Source organism: Ricinus communis, chromosome 4 (genome assembly GCF_019578655.1).
Source record: "Ricinus communis isolate WT05 ecotype wild-type chromosome 4, ASM1957865v1, whole genome shotgun sequence".
NCBI classification, from domain to species: domain Eukaryota; kingdom Viridiplantae; phylum Streptophyta; class Magnoliopsida; order Malpighiales; family Euphorbiaceae; genus Ricinus; species Ricinus communis.
The window spans coordinates 26,401,791-26,423,161 of NC_063259.1; the positions used below are offsets into that span (position 1 = coordinate 26,401,791).

The 21,371-nt window shown below is 35.0% G+C and overlaps 4 protein-coding genes and 1 long non-coding RNA gene across 13 annotated transcripts; 4 read left to right on the plus strand and 1 right to left on the minus strand.

Moving 5' to 3' along the window:
- Nucleotides 1-403: 403 nt before the first annotated feature.
- Nucleotides 404-3,534, plus strand: LOC8289041 (probable inactive receptor kinase At2g26730). Its single transcript, XM_002511388.4, has 2 exons — nucleotides 404-2,583; nucleotides 2,827-3,534. Exons 1-2 carry the CDS (start codon nucleotides 1,281-1,283, stop codon nucleotides 3,402-3,404), a joined length of 1,881 nt encoding a protein of 626 aa, XP_002511434.2. The 5' UTR covers nucleotides 404-1,280; the 3' UTR covers nucleotides 3,405-3,534.
- On the minus strand, nucleotides 2,046-4,321 carry LOC125369778. 3 transcript variants are annotated; one of them, XR_007215495.1, is made up of 2 exons: nucleotides 3,947-4,321; nucleotides 2,046-2,945 (listed from the first exon to the last, which is right to left on the minus strand). It is a non-coding gene; the product is annotated as an uncharacterized LOC125369778 (long non-coding RNA). The 3 variants fall into 3 exon arrangements; XR_007215497.1 differs by having other exon boundaries at nucleotides 2,046-3,278; XR_007215496.1 differs by lacking the exon at nucleotides 3,947-4,321 and adding an exon at nucleotides 3,095-3,236.
- A 639-nt stretch (nucleotides 4,322-4,960) lies between these two features.
- Nucleotides 4,961-6,783, plus strand: LOC8289040 (RING-H2 finger protein ATL46). Its single transcript, XM_002511387.4, has one exon. The coding sequence runs from the start codon at nucleotides 5,562-5,564 to the stop codon at nucleotides 6,624-6,626; it is 1,065 nt and encodes a 354-aa protein (XP_002511433.1). The 5' UTR covers nucleotides 4,961-5,561; the 3' UTR covers nucleotides 6,627-6,783.
- A 3,081-nt stretch (nucleotides 6,784-9,864) lies between these two features.
- Nucleotides 9,865-14,604, plus strand: LOC8289039 (8-amino-7-oxononanoate synthase). 6 transcript variants are annotated; one of them, XM_048372703.1, is made up of 11 exons: nucleotides 9,865-10,382; nucleotides 10,489-10,619; nucleotides 10,796-10,903; nucleotides 11,384-11,622; nucleotides 11,717-11,758; nucleotides 12,179-12,257; nucleotides 12,473-12,615; nucleotides 12,863-12,951; nucleotides 13,329-13,479; nucleotides 13,583-13,651; nucleotides 14,191-14,604. In XM_048372703.1, exons 1-11 carry the CDS (start codon nucleotides 10,133-10,135, stop codon nucleotides 14,315-14,317), a joined length of 1,428 nt encoding a protein of 475 aa, XP_048228660.1. In that variant the 5' UTR covers nucleotides 9,865-10,132; the 3' UTR covers nucleotides 14,318-14,604. The 6 variants fall into 6 exon arrangements, with proteins under 6 accessions (XP_048228660.1, XP_048228661.1, XP_048228659.1 ...); XM_048372702.1 differs by having other exon boundaries at nucleotides 9,874-10,382; nucleotides 12,170-12,257; XM_015722116.2 differs by having other exon boundaries at nucleotides 9,904-10,382; nucleotides 12,482-12,615.
- Nucleotides 14,605-15,560: 956 nt separating this feature from the next.
- LOC8289038 (RNA-dependent RNA polymerase 2) lies at nucleotides 15,561-21,197 on the plus strand. Of its 2 annotated transcripts, none has more exons than XM_002511385.3 (4): nucleotides 15,561-16,237; nucleotides 17,301-19,204; nucleotides 19,970-20,120; nucleotides 20,201-21,197. In XM_002511385.3, exons 1-4 carry the CDS (start codon nucleotides 15,698-15,700, stop codon nucleotides 21,014-21,016), a joined length of 3,411 nt encoding a protein of 1,136 aa, XP_002511431.2. In that variant the 5' UTR covers nucleotides 15,561-15,697; the 3' UTR covers nucleotides 21,017-21,197. The 2 variants fall into 2 exon arrangements, with proteins under 2 accessions (XP_002511431.2, XP_015581229.1); XM_015725743.2 differs by having other exon boundaries at nucleotides 16,108-16,237; nucleotides 17,363-19,204.
- The last annotated feature ends 174 nt before the right edge of the window (nucleotides 21,198-21,371 follow it).

The following is a 21,371-nucleotide window of genomic DNA, read 5'->3' on the forward strand; positions in this document are numbered from 1 at the left end:
ATGTATTTCTCACTCTTCTTTTTTTCCTTTTTCTTTAATTTGCTGTTTAAATTTATATATCTTTTAATTTATAAATTCAGTTTATATATGTAATACATTATTAGAAAGGTCTCATAACATAATATTAGTATTGAATTATATTCATTATTAAAGTTTAAAAAAATCTTAATGTCCTAAAGCTGGATCAAAATCACATATATATTTATTGAATATCATAATATATAATGTTTCTATAAGTATAGATATATTTAATAAATATGTGGTGTATTATATGTTTATTCATGTTGAGTATTATTTGCTAATGTCTTAATCTATTTTAAAAAATATATTTATATATCCGAACCAGCTATCTCATATATTTATTTAATAATCAATGATGGAGTTATATTCCTCTTTTTCCTTTTCGGATATGCATGATCAGTTCAATAATCTGATATTTGATTCTTACATGCATGTACTCTGGACGTTTATGCATTGTTCTCTCTTCTTTTACATTTCCACTTCCGACCTCTCTATCTGATGTCGATTGATAAAAGAAATGGCAGGTCCCTTTTGCCAATATCTGCAATATATTATATCATTGGAAGAGTTCAATATCCTCAATCACAGAAATTGTCAATTGACAAATAACAGCATACAATAAAAGGTCATATCTTTTCTTTTTCTCTTTTACTGATGCAGTTATTGATATCTAGACAAAAGAAATCTAAATTTTATTCTTGTATTGATGAAACTGTCGTTACACTGGATGAGAATCCCAGGTTGCAGTTGAAGAGGTACAGTTTCCATCACACTGCTTTCTCACCTGGTTCTTGAATATAAAGCTCAATCTTTAATAAACTAGGGTAAATAAATAGAAATATGTTGTATCATAGTTACTTAGCCACTTGTATGGAGAATCAAGATCAATGAGAAAGCTACACTGTATCATACAGAATAATATAATGATCAATTAGCCCGCTGATAGAGTCACTAGGCATTGTTGTTTAGTGAGCAGCCGAACTGAAAAGGAAATGGCAATTCTATATCATGATTTAGTCAGAGCTGCCGGCCTCAAAGGTTGAACATGTTGTTTTAGGCCTTTTTGCAAATTTCTGCAAGGCCTTATTGGCGATCACAGCTATTACATTACAAACCTCCCTTTGTAAATTCAGCCAATTGGCATTCGATCTGGTGTAAGCAAATAAAATCAGCTTTGTTACGTTCTCCTTGTTTTATTACTCCATCCATCATATACAAGGAAGCCATTTTCACGGAACTATCAGTTAGTTTATTGAAAAATGCATCGAATTTCCAACTGCGTCCTCGTTATTTTGATCTTTCTTATCTTTCCATTGTCAAATTCAGAAGAAGAAAATGTGAGGCGGTCGCTACTGCAGTTCATGGAGAAGCTGTCAGGAGGAAATATGCCAAATGACCAGATATGGGGTTGGGATAATAATTCTGATCCTTGCAGGGACACATGGGTGGGTGTGAACTGTGATTCCAAGTCACTAGCTGTAAAGAAAATAATTCTTGATGAGTTCAACTTCACTGGAACTTTTGATGCCAGTTCTGTGTGCACAGCAAAGTCTCTCATTGTCTTGAGCTTGAATCGGAATAACATTTCTGGCTTGATACCTGAGGAGATTAGAAACTGCAAACACTTAACTCACTTGTATCTAAGTGGAAACAAGTTATCTGGTGATATTCCTGACTCTCTTTCACAATTGAGTAACTTGAAAAGGCTTGAAATATCCAACAATAATTTGTCAGGTCAAGTTTCTGGTCTGTCTCGGATTTCAGGCCTAATATCGTTTCTTGCTGAGAACAATCAGCTTAGTGGTGGAATACCAGAATTTGATTTCTCCAACCTTCAGGAATTTAATGTCGCCAACAACAATTTCATCGGACCGATTCCTGATGTCAAAGGTAAGTTCACCATTGACAAATTTTCAGGTAATCCTGGATTATGTAGAAAACCATTATTAAACGCATGTCCACCATTAGCTCCTCCTCCACCAGAGACAAAGTCAAAGCATTCATCAAAAAATGGGTTCCTCATCTACTCGGGCTATATAATTCTTGCCCTGGTTATTCTGTTATTAATTGCTCTGAAATTTATCAGTAATAGGAAGTCTAAAGAAGCAAAAATCGATCCTATGGTGGCAACAGATACCGGCAACAAAACTAATGCTACTTTAGGCGAATCCAGAACTGCTGGGAACAGAGCAGAGTACAGATCGGAGTACTCAATTACATCAGCGGAAAATGGAATGCCTTCATCAGCACTTGTGGTTCTTACAAGTTCTTTGGTGAAGGAGCTGAAATTTGAGGACTTGCTTCGAGCTCCAGCTGAGTTGCTTGGAAAAGGAAAGCATGGGAGCCTCTACAAGGTCTTGCTTAATGATGAGATAATCCTGATAGTGAAGAGGATCAAGTACTTGGGCATTTCTAGTGAAGACTTCAAGAAGAGGATACAGAGGATACAACAAGTGAAGCATCCAAGATTTTTGTCTCCAGTCGCCTTCTATTGCTCCAAGGAAGAGAAGCTTTTGGTGTATGAATTTCAGCAGAATGGCAGCCTCTTCAAACTTCTTCATGGTATAGTATATGCCTATACCCTAAATCCTCCCTATACTCTTGAATTGTAATTTCATCAGGATCAGTAATTACTGTTTCAAAAGATATTTATATATTAGTGTATATATACAAAACTATTAACTGTAGCATATTAGTTAACCAGCTAACAACTCTCTAATTAGACTAACTCAGTATGAAAAAAATAAACTATCCTTGACTGCTGTTCTCTTTACAGTGACACTTTTGTACTATTGTTGATCTCAGGATCCCAGAATGGTCAGGTATTTGACTGGGGAAGCAGACTGAATGTGGCAACCATAATTGCTGAGACATTAGCATTTATTCATCAGGAATTTTGGGAAGATGGAATTGCTCATGGAAACCTGAAATCCACAAACATATTATTTAATGAGAATATGGAACCATGCATCAGTGAATATGGTCTAATGGTGGTTGAAAACCAAGATCAATCATTGCTATCGAAAACTGATAGCTACAAACAGAATGCTCCGAGTAGCCGCCTTTATAGCACCTTCAAGGTCGATGTCTATGCCTTCGGTGTGATTCTTCTGGAGCTTTTGACAGGGAAATTGGTCGAAAATAACGGGTTCGATTTGGCAAAATGGGTGCACTCAGTTGTTAGCGAGGAGTGGACGGTTGAAGTTTTTGACAGGGCCTTGATATCAGAAGGTGCAAGTGAAGAGAGGATGGTGAACCTGTTACAGGTAGCGTTGAAGTGCATAAATCCCTCCCCAAATGAAAGGCCAACCATAACTCAAATTGTTATGATGATAAACTCGATAAAAGAGGATGAAGAGAGGTCCATAATCTCTGAACCATGATTAGACATGCCATGAACACACTTGCTATAGGATAAATGTAGGATGTAGGAAATTTGCTTGTAATCCTTTGCATATGTAAACCAAGAGAAGTTAAGAAATGTACTGGAACATAGTTCTTTGCCCTACAAAATTTGTGATTCAGAACACTGTAGTGTTTTTCCTACATGTATTGCAGAGTTAATACTTGATGTATGACCTAACTTTCGAGTCTGGCGGCTAACAAAATCATGGTTGACGCCATTACTGAAAAGTTTTAGCCCAGATTAACTTGCATTGAAATTGACAAGATTAAAGAAAGACGAATTAGTTTTCCTACTCCAATTGGACAAGATCAAAATGCATGGAATCTCTGTGCAGCATCTATTAATAGCGATTAGTAATTATTAAATGGAAGCATGGTAAAAGTCAAAATGTTCACTTTCTTGTCGATGCCTCTGACCTACAGCAGTTTAATTACACATAAGAACAAAACTATAAAAGTAAGAAAAAGAAGTCGAGCATTCAGTATTGTCTGAAATAACAACTGGCTGGATAGAAGGTACCTGAATTGGGTAATTGATGGATCTGAATGCAATGGAATGAGACAAAAATGTTTGTATCTTGTAAAACCAAGATGCTGCATATACTATAGTATAGTGCTATTCTGAAATGGGTTGGGTCTCTGCACAATTTCTCGTGAATGACCAGAACCTTAAAAAGACAAAAATTATTACAAGACTTCCAATCCTGTGATCTACTACTACTATTATTATTTTACCGTGTGAAGTAAGAACCTTCAAAATGGATATAATCAAACAACTTTATTGGTTGGACTTGGACATCAAACAATCATCATAGAAATTTGTCAAACCACGGCAAATATGGTTAGTCATTATCACCTGCTCGAGTGGGCACAATCAAGAACGCTATTAGTGCCATGCCTCTAACGAAAAGCGCATGTGACCTACCATTAGGTCTTGTCCACATTTTAGTCTTTAGACTTTTGCTTCTTCTTTTTTTTCTTAAATAAAAAGATAATGATATCATCATTTGTGATTATTTCGGATAATTGAATTAGAATGAGTAATTAGCTAATTTAGGTTAGTCACATTAGTAGAAAAGTCTCTAGTGGCAGCAAAGCATGATTAGGTGACTAACACTAGACTTTGTTGTTTCTGTGGTAATTGGTTATATTATAACCTTTTTCTCTTCCTTTCATTTAATATTTTTACATCCCAACCCAAAAGTAGCACTCCATTTTGCCAAGATTGGTGGGAATTTTCCGTGATTGGCAGGCTACGATACCGAAAAACAATCATGAGAGGGTAATTATTTCGACTAATGTTGATGAGAAAAGAAGCCACACAAGCCACTGTAGATAATCAAATTTTGAGTGGTGGTGGACCTATTAATTATTTTCCATTTTCCATTGTGGCACCCTCGTCTTTGACTATCTCTTTTTCGTTATATGCATATATGAACCCTGAACGAGGGGAACAAGAGTAGGTCTAAAGAAGAGTCTTCATGTCCTCGGATAGTTAGCAGTGGGCCTGCAAAGTTTGGTTAAAAGGATGACAAATGTATCATGCCAATGCGGAAAATATTTAACATAAATTTGGAGTCTTTTGTTATCATCAACACGGGCCAACTCTCCCTCACTCTTCCACAACCACTCCTTCCTAGCCTTAACCACTTCTTTTAATTTCTCTCTTCACTCATTTAAATTGATTAGGAAGGATTTTGTATCGCAGTTAACAGTTCAAAGCATTGGCCCCATCAGGCCATCATCACCAAATAACCCACCCAATACTTTTTTTTTTTGGATTCTTTTAGTGTTGTCATGTTTACTCTTCACGTAAAGAAAGAACATTCTCATCAAGTTCACTTTCTCTTTAATCTTGCAATTTATTTTCAGCTTTCAAGCTAAAACAGAAAGACTCAAAAGGGAGTTCTCTTTACCTCCTAAAGTGCATCTTAGATAGAACCGAGAATTTCCTCACTGCATACTCAATTCCTAATATTCTTAGCTTGCTCATCCTTTTTTCTCTTCTATGTCTCCAACTCAAGCAAGAATGTCTTTTTTGTAGGCATGCATTCACTTTCTATTAAGTACTACAAATGGCTGAACTTGCGAAACATACGTGAAAGAGTTGTTTTTTAACATACCCATCTGCAAGAATGTGTAGAATTCTATGCGAAATCGAGCAAAAATATGGTTTTCCTATAAACCCACCTCCTTTTTCACCTCCCTCTTCAATCTCAACCACTCCTTACGATGAAGATGATTCGACCTTGGCATCATCGTCATCATCATCTTTTAACAGAATTAGCCCTGTAATTCTCTTGGTTATAATAATTCTAGCTGTTATCTTCTTTGTTTCTGGTGTTCTTCATTTGCTTGTTAGATGTCTCCTGAAAAGGTCACATTTTTCAGCAATTTTTCATTCCAATAGATACCCAGAAATCTCAAGGTCTCACTCTCTTCAAAGACAACTTCAACAGCTATTTCGCCAACATGATTCTGGTCTAGACCAAGCTTTCGTTGATGCACTACCTGTTTTTTACTACAAAGATATCATGGGTTTAAAAGAACCATTTGATTGTGCAGTTTGCTTATGTGAATTCTCAGACAGAGACAGGCTTAGGTTGCTTCCTATGTGTAGTCATGCTTTTCACATTCATTGTATTGATACATGGCTTCTTTCAAACTCTACTTGCCCTCTCTGTAGAGGTACCCTTTTGAGCTCTAGTCTTCCTATGGAGAACCCCTCGTTTAATTTTGATGTGTTGAGGGAAGTATCAAATGGGCTTCCTAGCGATGGAGATAATGATGGATCTTCTAATGGTCAAAAAACAGGAATCACCACAGAGGAAAGTGTAGTTGAAAAGAGGGTATTTTCGGTTAGACTTGGCAAGTTTCGAAGTCTAAATGAAGGAGAAACAAGTGGAGAGAGAGGACGAGAAGAGACCAGAAGTAACTTGGATGCTAGAAGATGCTACTCACTGGGGACAGTTCAGTATGTGGTGGGTGATTCAAATCTGCAAGTAGCCTTATCTCATCATGATAGCATCAATGTTAGAGGAGAGTATGAATCATCGGCAGTGGATGGAGATGTGGAAGGTAAGAAAATTAATGGCAGGACCAGAGGAGATAGCTTCTCAGTTTCTAAGATTTGGCTTTGGTCTAAAAAGAATAAATTTCCAAGTTCAACTACTACAAATATGGATGTCTTCTTCTCTTAACGTAAGTTAATTTGTCAATTAAGGATAGAGATGCAACTATAACAGCTAATTTGGCTATACTGTTTTTGTGGTTCTTGATTGATTGACCATTTGCTTAATTAGCATTCTTTTCTTAATTAGCATTTACAAAAGATTCACACTCGGGATCTTTCCTCTTCATTTTTGATAGATTTTTAACTAAATAGCCTCAAGTAAATGGTGTTGTGAATTGCAAGAAAATAAATTGACAAGAGAATGGAACAAATAATTACCAGAAAGATAATTCTTGGAATTGCCCTTCCTGCAGATTTTGGCAGAAACTTAAAAACCAAAAGTGAACGTATTAGGCTTGAGTCCTTCTGTCTATTATTCTTGGCATTATTCACTTCTCATTTACATCTTAGGCTTGAGTCCTTCTGTCTATTAACTAGTTTCAATTTGGACCCTACTCGAACAAATTAACACTTAAAAAAATTAAAACAGTACAATGTCAAAACGTATTAGGGAAATATAGTAGAGCTCAATCTCTTGTTAAACATTGATCATTAAAAATAGATGTTCAGATTATGCACTTGACTATATTTGAAATTTTTGAGGCCCAACGACAATATATATATGTTTTCTGAATGGCGAACGACAAGTTGCGTTTAATTTCATCTCTAACCTGCCGCAGAAAGGACAGCTACTTTTAACATAATTAGCGAAGGAAAACCCCTATCATTCCAACAAGTTGGTATTTTCAGTTTAGTTCTGAACGACAGTCAATGCTAATAAAGTTACAGGGGAAGTAAAAAAAAGTGTCTTTGTAATTAGGCAACTATCACCGGGCACTTTAAAAGTGTTGCGGTGGGTCTTAAACTCATGCTCCCTAATTGTGGCTCTGAGATTGAGAAGGAGAAAGAGAGAAAGGGGAAAAGTAAGAGAGTTTTCATAGTCATTTGCGCAAGGACAAAGATGGATAGAGCTTGAGCAACAAAGACATAGTTAGAGAGTAATTTTCTGAATTTTCGGTCTCATTTGAAGTTTTTATTCAAATAGACTCAGAATTGGATTGGATGTGCTAGAAAGAAAGAGCACAAATTCGCATTAGTATTGAAGAAGAGCAGAGTTTTAGTTAGTTTAGGGCTGTGATCACTAATGCATGTTGATTTGGTTTTACGTAGGGTATATTCTTGTTATTCATGTAAGAGCTATACAACAAGTGATAGTGATTTTCTTATGTCTGTCGTAAGACGAAAACTCATCTAATAAGGACAAGAAAATTCAAACAAAAAATTTATGGTTCGGACAGTAAACACTTTTACTGCTTAAACTAGATTTCAAGTGTTAAATAATAAATATTCCAAATGATATACTAAGTAAGTCTTATGATTTTTTTTTTAAAATTTTAACCTGAATTTTAAATCGACAAAATTACTATACATTTTGCTAAAATTATAAAACTAAAACTCTCTAAAATTTGACTTATTTTGACCACTAGGCCTAATAATTAATATTTTCTCAATTAGTTGATGATTAAGTTTTTACAAATAAAATTTCAACTAGAGTAAATCAAATCAGTAATTTACTCATCATTCAGAATTCAAAAGATTGACATATATTTTTGTCAATAAATAAAGATTGAAATTTTAAATACATAATAGAAAAAATATAATATGTTGCCTACTTTTTAACCGTTTGCTTAGAATTAAGCTATGCATAATCTTTAGACAAACTGAGCATAGCATAAAATTCTGAAATATCATAATTCTCTTAACTACCTTGTGACCAGCTCACTTTGGTTTGCACTATTAACATTGAGTGTAACTTTTTTGAAACAACATTGACTGAGTCACTTCCTCTATCCTTTACTAACTGACATCCTTTAGAATCTAATTATATAAAGATAAAAAAAAAAAAAAAATGAGTTATTAACTTTTATCCTTTTAGCGTACAATAAAGCTTATATATTATTTTAGAAATTAGGTAATTATAATTTAATTTTTTGAAATGTTATTATATTAATATTATTTAAGATTTTTTTTAATGTTATATTTTTATAGTTTGTGATAATACATTATTCTATTTTTTAATTATTTTCACTTGCTAACATGAAATGAAATAATAAAATACCATCGGATAACTTTTTATTTTGGAAAAAAAGGCAATTTTACCTTTAACGATTAAGCTAAAGAACGGAGTTATCCTTAAACTATTCTTTTTTAGAACTTGAAATTTAAACTCTCATTTAATATATAAGTTAACAGACGTTAGCTTCAGCTCACGTGACTAAATATGGGCTCCACTAATATATTAAAAAGAAAATAAAGGATTATTTAAATTCAAATTGGGAGAGTGGTGTATACTCTCCCAATTTAGTGCGTGAATTGAAATATTTTAACATCAAATTTTTTTTTTTATTTTTTTTATCTCACCGCTCTATCATCTTCACCAAACACATCCTTTTCTTTCTTTCCACCCTAACAAAGACGATTCTATAGCTCAAAGTCAAGCTTTTTATTGTAGTTGTTAAATTTATTTGTGATTAGTGTTGTGTTGGTGGTGATTTTAAACTATTTTTGGGTATTATGAGAAAGAAAAGGGAAAGAGTGAATTGCTGCAAATTTAGAATAATTCTGGAACTAATCTCATCAAATTATGGAGCCATAGCTTTAATGAATTCAGGGAAAGAATTAAAGATTTTTATTTGTGTTCTCTGTATTTTATTTATTTTCTATATATGTTTTTTTAATATATGAATGAGAAAGTTCAAAGAAATAGTGAAATTGCTGCGAATGGAGAATGATTATTTGAAGGAAATCACCACGTTGCTCGTGTCAAGCTCCTTCTCACCATTCATGATCACTGGTACTCCGCTGCGAACCTTTTTTCTCACTCTAATTGGTTACTCAATTTCTATTCTCTTGAAAAAAATTACCTTAATTTTTCTTTAGAAATCATGCCGGAAGAAATGACAAAAATGAAGGAATTGATGCCTGTATTCATAAACTTGAGAATGGTGATGAGTTGACTCTTGGTCCTCAACTTCACATTTTGGACTAGCGACGAATTAGTTGAGATTATGCCTGTCATACAACCATTAATTCTTTTTTCTTAAGGGACAAAAAAATGAAGAAGAAGAAGAAAAAGAAAGAGCAGGAGGAGGAGAGAAAAACGGTCCCTTTTTAATATTAAAATGTTATTTAATTAATTATAAACTAATGAAAATTGTATATGTTAAACAACCGTTAGCCACATCAGCACTGTTAATTTCTCTCTTACATTGAAGGGTTTAAATTGCAGCTTTTGACAATTTAAGTGTATATTTGGGCCATGGGCAAAACCACTTTTCATCCAAAGTGTTAGGTGCAAAATGGCACCTTTGCCCTTCTATTTTTTAGAACAAAAAAAAAACCAGTTACATCACAGAAACCCGATATCTCACGATTTTCTTAACTACCTCCTGTTCAGCTCAACTACCTACGTTGAGCTGCCGCCTCATTACTATATCTCTCTGTTTCTCTCTCTCTCTCTCTCAATTTGCAAAAATGGAGAAGAGATCATGGGACTACTGGGTAGAGGAAGCACTTGAAAGGCTTGAGTCGTTAAAACTGCTTCGATCTCTAAGACCCATTTACTTATCCAGAGAAACTTATTCACCAAAATCCGAACCACTTGAAGTGGCTGGCGATGATTACGAGGTGTTCGATGAAATGCAGCCTTGGGATCGCTCTTCAGTTGAAGTCTCCATTTCTGATTCCACATTTCACAAATGGCTCCTTGAAACTCCCAGTTCAGGTACATACTAAAATGAGTAAATAATTTTCTTGATAGTCAAGAATCAACCGCATTCTTGATTCTCTTGCCAATGCATTCTTGATTCTGACTTGACGGGTTCTTACAGGAGATGAGATTGTAAGTGGAAATGGAGTAATGGGTCATTATGTTGAGCAGTCAAAGAAGCTACTTTTATTCTCTGGCAATGACTACTTGGGTTTGAGTGCACATCCCACAATTGGGAAGGCTGCTGCAAAGGTTTACTATTTTTTATACTGTTGCTGTGTGGATTAAAGAATGATCAACTTACTATTTTTATAATGATTAACTTACTTGTACGCCCTCTTCCTTCTTACTTCTTATTATTTGCATGTTCAATAACTTGGGCTGGTCACATCTGCTATCGTTATATTTAAAGTTATATGCTAAAACAGGCAGCCCAAGAACATGGCATGGGACCGAGAGGTTCTGCTTTAATCTGCGGATACACCAATTACCATAGGTTACTAGAGTCTTCGTTGGCAAACTTGAAGAAGAAAGAGGTATATGCTCAAATGATTTGGAATTCCTCGGGTTAATTGTAGTCGTTCAAAAAAAAATATTTCTGCTATCAAATAATAGAGCATTTTCATTATAAATTCCATTGGATCAGTGGAACATGGACATGATATCTGCATGGTTCTGGTGTGAAACTTATCTAAGCTGTTGGATTTATACTTTAAGGTGACGAGTGTCCTGTTTCTGTATGTCATGCTGTCTGGAATTACCATTGTTTTACCTAATTAGAGAAAATATGAAGAAAACATAAATGATCATATATTTGGCAAATGCTCTCATCAATCTAATACTAGTAGTTTCAATTGTCCAGATCATGGATAACAAAATGTAAATTGGTTAAAATTGAAATTAGTGAAGGTCAATTCTGCGGTTTCAAAGCTGCCTAATTATTTGTCTCATATTCTTTTGAAACTCCAGGATTTTTAACTGCAAACTGATGTGCACTCATTCTTAATTTATGCTAGGATTGTCTTCTTTGTCCTACAGGGTTTGCTGCTAATATGGCAGTGATGGTAGCCCTTGGAAACATCAGCTCTCTTTTGGCTTCAGCTGAAATACCTCTGAAGAAGGAAAAGATTGCCATATTTTCTGACACACTGAATCATGCTTCAATAATTGATGGTATTCGTCTTGCTGAACGTCAACAGAATGTAGAGGTGCATGTGTATAAACACTGTGACATGTCCCATCTTAGTTCATTATTGTAGGTCCTTACCTTATTACCTAAATACTCTATGATTCTTTGTACATACTTTTAAATTTTATCTTCATTTTAAGGCATGTTATATTTTTGACAGGTCAAATTGTGCATTAAAGAAGAAAGTTGTCGTAACTGATAGGTTCGCCGTTTCACTCTAACCCCTATAGTTTAATACCTCCTTTTATCTTTCTGCAGTTGTTCACGTATCAGATACAACACCATCATTTTCAAGTTTAATAAAAATTAAAATTTCGTATTGTTGTGTTATAACTTCAGCCCACTGACGCCTTGGATTTCACCTATTCAACCTCAGTTTAGTTTGCATTTCTTTTTTTCTCAACTATCTTGTAATCTTTCTGTACATTTTCTTACATGGTGGATTTAGTCATTTTGTTTTTATTATAGCTTGTTTAGTATGGATGGAGACTTTGTACCAATAGCTGAGTTAGTTTAACTTGCATACTTTTCTTGTAATTGTGGATCAACTCTATTATATGGTTATTCTATCTATGCTTACTTGGTGGCTTCACTCATTCTGGTCTTTTTATAGCTTGTTTAGTATGGATGGAGACTTTGCACCGATGGCTGAGCTTGTGAAACTTCGCAAGAGGCATGGCTTTTTGTTAGTCATTGATGATGTAAGTTATCTTGAAGGTTGAAAAATTTCTACGGAGCTTTACGTTTGTGATGATATTTAACTGCAATGCTTTGGACTGCATAAGTTAATTTAGTGAAATTGTGACAATGGAAAAGTGCTTGTCACAGTTCAATATAATCCACTGATTACTAACTAGGAGGCTGACATAATGAAAGTCTATGCAACCAACAATAAGAGAAATAAACTTGCTGAAAGTTCTTTCAGGCTCATGGAACATTTATTTGTGGCAAAAATGGTGGTGGAGTGGCTGAGGAATTCAACTGTGAAAAAGACGTCGACATATGTGTTGGAACCCTGAGTAAAGCTGCTGGTTGCCATGGCGGATTTATTGCATGCAGGTAGAATGTCCACATGTGCTATCCCAAAGTTGTACTGCTTGAGACAGACACAAAATAATAGAAGTAGGGCATGTTACTACATTGCGAAAGGAAATGAAACTTTTCATCATATCTGATCCATTTTTATTGGTTTCCTGTTTGAAACTTTTGTATGAGTTTGTTTTCTTCACTGATGCTACTTTTGAATACATTTCTGACACTAATTATCTTTATTGATAAATTTGTTATGCCAATGCTATACGAACAGCAAACAGTTGAAGAAACTCATACAATCAAGGGGGCGCTCTTTCATATTTTCAACTGCTTCTCCAGTCCCTGTTGCTGCTGCTGCCCATGGTAAATGATTTTCCTGTTCTAATTTCTTTTATTGTTGTTTGAAGACTCTGTATTGCTGGACTTTTTTAATTATTCTACGCTCTTTCTGCTGAAATTTTAGTTCTGATCAGTTTCCCATAAACGCCGAACCTGGAATTTCTTCACTAATGTAGTTCCGTTTTCTTGATGATACTAAAGATTGATTTCAAATGCAAAAATTCTGTGGGGTCATAGAAACTTTAGTTTCATTTCCATATATAGTAGCCAACTATAATCATAAAATTGGATTATTTGGTAAAACTACAGTACACGGAGATATTTATGTTATCATTTTAACAAAGGGTTCTTTCTCTCTGCTTGATGTTTCTGTCATTAAGAACTTGAGTATAATGTCGCAGCTGCTGTTATTGTGGCAACAAAAGAAGTGTGGCGCAGAAGGGCAGTTTGGAATAGAGTGCAAGAGTTTCAGGCTTTAACTGGAATCCCAATCACAAGTCCTATAATTTCCCTTGTTGTAGGGAGTGAAGAGAAAGCCCTGAAAGCCAGCCGGTTCCCTCTCTTTCCTCACCCTTGCTTCCTTTTCAAGTGTTATTTGCATGTCATTGTGGCCACTGCTGCGATAGCTCTAACTCTAATTATAATCATGGATCAGGTACTTGTTAAAATCTGGCTTTCATGTGACTGCAATCAGGCCTCCAACAGTGCCTCCCAACTCATGCAGGTTTTATTGCATATTCCTGTTTATCATCTTAATATCTTTTATGAGTCTGATTTATTGTTAAAAAAATTTCTTGATTTCTGCCTATTTAAGATGCTGTTTTGTGCTAAGTTTTGAGTGGATTGCAATTTGATGTGTGAAAAGGAATTATTTACACTATCAAATGTTTAATTGCAACATCTCAGACAATTACACACCCATTCAGCATGTATGCGGAGTTGCTTTCTCACATTTTAGATTATTGATGGTCAGAACTATCCTTTTTGATCTGATCCAATGTTGTCAACTTGTGAGTCATCCGTCTATGAATAGAAGTAGAAGTCATTATTTACCAGTGCCAGAAAGTGATCAGGGAATATTGAACCTTGGATATATGATGATGGATTTAAGTTAATGACGCTTTGGAGATGAAATTATATATCATTTATATTCACGGCTAGTTTTTGGTCAACATTAGGTTTTATATAATGGATGACTTAACGTTCAGAATGCTTCTCTCACTCAGCTCAACTATTTTGGCATGAATTTTCTTTAAACATTAGGCTACGAGTGACTCTGAGTGCAACTCACACAGCAGGCGATTTGAAGGAACTGATAGCAGCACTGTCCCATTGCATCAACTTTCAGGAGATCGGCAGCCACAGCTTCAGTGGATACGCAAGACTCTAGATCTCAATCTGGGTTCATCTTCCTACCAATTTCTGAAGAATGATTGATTAACTAGCATTGTAATGAGGCGCTAGGGCACGCATACTTGCTGTGTATTTACATTCACGTCTTGTTGAGGTGTAGTTTCTATTTCAGCTCATTATATTATATATTCCTTTGTCAAAGTTTAGAGTAAGCATTCAGTTGATATTGCGAGCAAGTAGATTTCAGTTGTTCCTATTCAGTAAGTTGAAAGCTAGTGTAAGCCTCTGCAAACATAATTCGTATCAAAAGGAAATGTTCAGTAATCATCGTGTAAGCCAAGTATTTGGTCATGGATGTATATGCAGGTCCAAAGTGTAACAGAGATTGCAAACTTTAACTACAAATGCTCAACAAAAATAAAATTTCTTAACATATTAATAATTTACAAATTTATTTTATTAATGAAAGAAATCTTATATATAATTTTACAAAAGAAAAGTCCAATCATACCAAAACGAGAATACAAGTTTTAGATACATTAAAAGGAAAGCTAATATAATAGAGCTTCCATTTCATAGGTCTTTTTTTTTAAATAAAAAAAATTAATTATTTGTATTTATATTAACCCTTTTTTTTCAAATAAAAAGAATTTTAATTATCTGTAATCTCTATATACTTAATGTAATATTGATATTTTTATTTTATTTTATTTTTATATTAGAAAAAAAAAATAATTAATTTTATAATATATATATATATAAGAGTAATTTAATCTAATTTAATTATATTTTTTATAATTAAATTTATCAAATATTTTTTAATTTAAATAAATTATTAAAAAACAGTTAATATAAAATGAAGCAAGTAATATATTTAAAAGATTTAACCTGTATTGTCTGTAAAAGTCTCACAGCTACAGAATTGGAAAGCATTAATGAAAATTTTATATTAAAAAAATCATTGTACGACAGTGACAATTATTTTGTAGATAAATAATCGGATATAATTTAATATGTTTGATCTGTTCCATGGTTACTTTGTAGTAATGAACTTCAACTCAGTATTTTTATAAGTCTTTTATATAAAAATATCAACATTACCACCTCAGGCAACATCCATTCTTTATTTTATACTAGTATTTTATAAGAACTGAATTACCGAGGAATATAATTTCTTCCAATTTCTTTCATTGCCTCAATAAGTAACATCCGCGATTTTCTTCACATTAAAAAAATAAATAATAAATATTAATAACTTTATTATAGATATCAGCCGAAGTGGAGGGTCAATTCAATAGTCAATTTTGTGTTTGTCAATCTCTGTGTCGCCACTGACAAAAGCTCCTCACTTGGTACCTCTAACATTAAACAAAAAACCTGAGTTTGCGAAACCTCTGGGTCGCTCTCTCTGTGCATAATGGGAGCGGAGCTAATAGAGCGACCCACAGCTCGTCTCACAAACATTCCACAAACCATAACGGCCAAAGATCTTTTCCAATATCTCGAAACCCAACTGGGTCCTGACTCAGTTTTCGCCATTGAAATCTCTTCAGAGCACAAAAACTGGAAATCGCGCGGCTTTGGTCGTGTCCAGTTCACTACCCTTGATTTTAAGCTCAAAGCTCAAAGCTTTTCTCTTCAAAACAAGCTCATTTTCAAATCCCATAACCTCAAAATTTCTGAAACTTATGATGACATCATTGCTAGGCCTATTAACCCACAACATAGAATTAATAATGGGATTTTGCATGTGGGCTTTATGAAAGAAGAGTTTTGCTTGTCTGTTCTGGAGAGTTGGGATGGTGTTAGAATGTGGCTTATGCCTGAGAGAAGGAGAGTTGAGCTTTGGAATTGGGTTGATAACGAGTGTTATAAAATGGAAATCAGCTTTGAGGATGTTTTGGAGACTGTTGGATGCCGTTTGGGAGGTGATACTTTGAATGCAATTCTTTTGAAGGTATGGTTTTGATGGGATTTATTTTCTATACTTCTTTTCTTTTATTGATTGATTTGAATGAGTATATATATAACAAGGACATGTGTAAATGGAGTCTCTTGATGAATGTTATATTGGATTATGTTTATTGTTTTTTATCAGTTGTAAATTATGTTATTGTGTATTGCTGTATCTTGTGTACTGAATTCAAATTTTATCTACACGGTTTTTGTTTGAATCTTTACTGTTCAAAATAGGAGAACAGAAAATTAGACTAATTACTAGGTGTAAGAAATGCTATTAAGCACACTTCTTTTTGCATCAGAAGATTATTTAGGTAGACTAGAATCAATGTTGCCAGAGAATGTGGCTTGCCATCCATATTGGAAGTGCCCTAATGTTCTTAAATGGAGCTGTTGACTTTGTTATGGGAGAATGCAGCTGCCTGTGATGGTATTCAGCAAGCAGTAAATTCTGTATCACTCGGTTTACTAACATGCTATAATATCAAGAAATCATGACCCCATATTGCATATATCATAACAAGTACAGAAACTTAATAAATAAATAAAATAGGGTTGGATGTCTATAATGACATCAAAAGGCTGACTGAGTTTGGAAAATGATTGGACAGTTCTAGATAAGATGGAGCACATGGCGATCATATGAAGTGCTTGTTATCCTTACTTAGTTTGTTATTTGATATGGTAACTCAATTTTACCTCAAATTGACCCAAATATACTTCCAAAATCTTACTGCTTGAATCATTATCACCTTTATGGTATAGCTGGATTAAAACAATGGATGGACTTAAGGAAATTGACACAAACTTTAAGACCACTAATCTGGGTTATAAAAGAGGGGGAAATGAGAGATAAAGAAATCCTTGAAGAATGTCATTCTGTCCTGTTTGATTTGATGTTGTTGGGATGAACCTGTTGAGTTCCAGTGAAATTTCTAGTTCTGATCTTATTAGTTTCTCTTATCGTTTCTACTTTCAGGTTCAGCCTGTAGACAGCTTTTTTCACTATTTAGTTTATGTGTCTTCTGGGTAATAATGGATTCTAACTTTTATACTTTCAGCTCAAGTATGGAGCGAGGATATATAAAAAAATATCTGGACCTGATATAGCTTCAAAATTTAGTGCTGATAGGTACCACATGTGCAAGGAAGATTTTGACTTTATCTGGGTACGCACTACTGACTTTTCTTCTGTGAAATCAGTTGGGCAATCAACTTCGTTTTGTTGGGAAATTGAAGAAGGATTAGAGGCTTCTGATATTTTTAAAAGTTTCCCATATTATACTGAAGCTAGAGAAGAAGTCATCTTAGAAGATGGGGAAGAATGGGGTTCTGCATCTGAAATAGTCCCACTTGTCAAATGTGGATCTGATTCTAAGTTACCTTATGAGATCCTTTTCCAGTTGAATTCTCTTGTTCATACTCAAAAAATTAGTCTTGCTGCTGTAGATACCAATCTGATCACAACTCTTGGCAGTTTGACCATAGATACTGCTACAATGATTCTTCAGAAGTTGCATAAGTTGGCAGTCACCTGTTATGATCCTTTGGCATTTATAAAGAAACAATTACATGTTCCAGGACGAAACCTTAAAAGACCTTTTTTCTCATCAAGCAAAAACTTAGTAAATCATAATATAATGAGTTGTCATAGGGCCTTAATTACACCATCAAAGATTTACTGCTTAGGTCCTGAGCTTGAATCCTCAAATTATGTCGTGAAGAACTTTGCATCATATGCTTCCGACTTTATGAGAGTCACATTTGTTGAAGAAGATTGGAGTAAGCTTCCTGCAAATGCCATTTCTATGAGTATCCAGCGAGGCATTTTTGCAAAACCTTTTAGAACTGGAATATATCATAGGATATTATCTATTCTTCGAGATGGAATTGTGATCGGAGCTAAAAAGTTTGAATTTCTGGCTTTCTCAGCTAGTCAACTGCGATCAAATTCTGTTTGGATGTTTGCTTCTAATGACAAAAAGAAGGCAGAAGAAATAAGAGAGTGGATGGGCTGCTTTAATAAGATACACAGTATTTCCAAATGTGCAGCAAGAATGGGTCAATTGTTCAGTTCTTCAAAGCAAACTTTTATTGTTTCCCCACAAGATATGGAGATTATTCCCGATATTGAAGTTACTTCTGATGGCATTAACTACTGCTTTTCAGATGGTATTGGGAAAATTTCTCTTTCTTTTGCTAGGCAGGTTGCTCAAAAATGTGGGTTGAACCGAACTCCATCAGCATTCCAAATTCGATATGGTGGCTATAAAGGTGTAATCGCTGTTGATCGTAATTCTTTCAGGAAGCTATCTCTGCGTGATAGTATGTGCAAATTTGAATCAGAAAACAGGATGCTTAATGTCACCAAATGGAGTGAATCCATGCCTTGCTATTTAAACCGAGAGATAATTACCCTCTTGACTACATTGGGAGTGAAAGATGAAATATTTGAGGGTTTGCAACAGCAACAATTGCAACTGCTGAATAGAATGCTGACTAATAGAGAGTCAGCTTTGAATGTCCTGGAGAATTTGGCTTGGGCTAATTGCAAGAACATTTTAATAAAGATGTTGGTCCAAGGTTATGAACCCAATGTGGAGCCTTACCTCTCAATGATGCTTCAAGCTTATCATGAAAACTTATTGGTGGAATTAAGAAGTAGGTGCCGAATATTTGTCCCAAAAGGCCGTATTCTTATTGGTTGCTTAGATGAAACTAGAATTCTAGATTATGGCCAAGTTTATGTCCGCATAACCATGACCAAAGCAGAGCTGCAGGATGCAGATCAGGCCTCCTTCCACAGGGTAGATGAAACAACAGCTGTAGTAACTGGGAAGGTAATTGTCACCAAAAATCCTTGTCTCCACCCAGGAGATATCAGAGTGCTTGAGGCTGTCTATGAAGTGGAACTAGAAGAGAAGGGTTTGGTGGATTGCATTCTTTTCCCTCAGAAAGGAGAAAGGTACTGTTGTATCTCATTAACATTTCTAAACTTAGTTATATTTCATTGACATATCTGGACTTAGTTAATTTCTAATTCCAGCAAGTTATGTTTCAAGTTATGGGCCTGCATAGTCTATCCTTGTGCAAAATATTTGGCACCATCATGGAAACTACCTTTTAATGATACCATATTTGATGCTACCTTTGTACTATATTTGGCCTGGATGGATTAGTTCAAGTTAAGGCCTTTGATCAATGGACTGTGCAAGCAGACCTCCAACACTTTGAAAATAGTCAAACTCTACAGTTTGTCCCCATTATGTACCCCTAAGTCAAGCAAATTGGAGGAGTGAATTTATATAAATCACCTGAACTACATATATATTGATACTGACCTTTTTTTTTCAACAGCTCTAACCTTTAGCATTTGTTGATATTGTTGCAAACTGACATCACTAAATTTTGGGATATTGTTTCATAATTACTTTTCTCTGTCCATAATATCCTAATTTGATGTCATTAAAAGTGTATTCCAATTTACTGTTTAATTCTTTCATAAACATTCATGTTTCTGTTGAAGTTAGCAGCTTACTCGAGAACCCCTTTCAATGATACCAGCAAGAAGCAAGTTGAGAGTTTCATTTTCCGTGCAATAATTTACTTGTTGCCTGCATTGAATGACACGTAAAATAATAGGGAGGAGCATTAGTGTATGGATAGTTAGTCATTGTTCAAGAAGAAAAGAGGATAGTCAGGGTTGCTAATTAAGAATCTTTATCGGCAGGCCTCACCCAAATGAATGCTCGGGTGGTGATCTTGATGGGGATCAATTTTTCATCAGCTGGGACAAAGGTCTCATCCCTGGTGAAACTGAGAGCCCAATGGATTACCAAGGACGAAGGCCTCGTAAAATGGATCATGATGTGACATTAGAGGTAACATACACTGATATTATGGAACTAAAGATGTACTCTCGTCATATTTATTAACTAATCCTATTCTCCAAAATTACCAGGAAATTCAAAAGTTTTTCATTGATTATATGATCAATGATACTTTGGGTGCCATCTCCACTGCACATTTAGTTCATGCTGATCGGGAACCAGATAAAGCTCGAAGTAGCAAATGTCTACAGTTGGCAGAACTTCACTCCATGGCAGTTGACTTTGCAAAAACCGGTGCACCAGCTGAGATGCCTAAGGCTTTGAAACCCAAGGAGTTCCCAGATTTCATGGAAAGAATAGACAAAAAGATGTACATTTCTGGTGGAGTATTGGGAAAACTGTACCGAGGAACCCTTGACTCAACCAGACAACAAAGGTCAAAGTTTGTTTGGACAGAGAATATTGCAGAAGCAACATATGATCATGACCTTGAAGTGAAGGGATTTGAGGAATTTGTTGAAATCGCAATAAGTCACAAAGACATGTATGTGGAGAAATTAAGTGGTTTGATGGATTATTACGAGGCAAAGAAAGAGGACGAGATACTGACAGGGAACCTGCAAAACAAGGCAATGTATCTGCAGCGTGACAACAGGAGATATGGAGATACAAAGGATCGAATACTGATATCCGTGAAGAGCCTGCAGAAGGAGGCTAAAGAATGGTTTGAGAGCTGCTGCCAGGCAAAAGAAAAGCAACGCCTAGCCTCAGCATGGTATCATGTCACTTACCATCCAAGTTATTTCCAGGAAGGCATTACTTGCTTAAGCTTTCCATGGATTGTAGCTGATATTCTGCTGAACATTAAGTCTGCAAATAGCAAAAACTTGAAGACAAGCAGCGTGCCATGCATAGAGGACGCGACAAAAGAAGCTGAGGATAACTAACGTTATCCTCCTTAGTTGTGAAGTTAGGTCATTGCCATGGCAAAGCGAAAGTGTAAAATAGTGCAAAAACTTGTGGGTGGATGCAGAATTAGGTGGTGATGGATTGTCAATTCGAAATTTAGCAAAAAAGTTATAATCGAATCTAATTGAATAGCACCTAATAAAATTATGGAATTGTATCCATAGTTGACTATGAGGCTCTTCTCATGAACCCAACAACTAGCTAGCACTTGACCTAACCAAAAATTGCCACCAATATGAATCAGCAAAAAAAAAAAAAAACTGGTTATAAAAATAAAAATAAAAAACACTCTGGGCAAGAACCAATAATAAAAAGAAATGGAATACACTAGTG

Coding starts and splice junctions, on each gene's coding strand:
- LOC8289039 (XM_048372702.1), top strand. CDS start 10,133: ATGGAGAAGAGATCATGGGACTACTGGGTAGAGGAAGCACTTGAAAGG. Junction 12,258..12,472: donor TTTTGTTAGTCATTGATGAT/GTAAGTTATCTT, acceptor ACTTGCTGAAAG/TTCTTTCAGGCTCATGGAAC. Junction 13,480..13,582: donor AAAGCCCTGAAAGCCAGCCG/GTTCCCTCTCTT, acceptor ATCATGGATCAG/GTACTTGTTAAAATCTGGCT.
- LOC8289040 (XM_002511387.4), top strand. CDS start 5,562: ATGTGTAGAATTCTATGCGAAATCGAGCAAAAATATGGTTTTCCTATA.
- LOC8289041 (XM_002511388.4), top strand. CDS start 1,281: ATGCATCGAATTTCCAACTGCGTCCTCGTTATTTTGATCTTTCTTATC. Junction 2,584..2,826: donor CCTCTTCAAACTTCTTCATG/GTATAGTATATG, acceptor TGTTGATCTCAG/GATCCCAGAATGGTCAGGTA.
- LOC8289038 (XM_002511385.3), top strand. CDS start 15,698: ATGGGAGCGGAGCTAATAGAGCGACCCACAGCTCGTCTCACAAACATT. Junction 16,238..17,300: donor TGAATGCAATTCTTTTGAAG/GTATGGTTTTGA, acceptor TTATACTTTCAG/CTCAAGTATGGAGCGAGGAT. Junction 20,121..20,200: donor ATCATGATGTGACATTAGAG/GTAACATACACT, acceptor CAAAATTACCAG/GAAATTCAAAAGTTTTTCAT.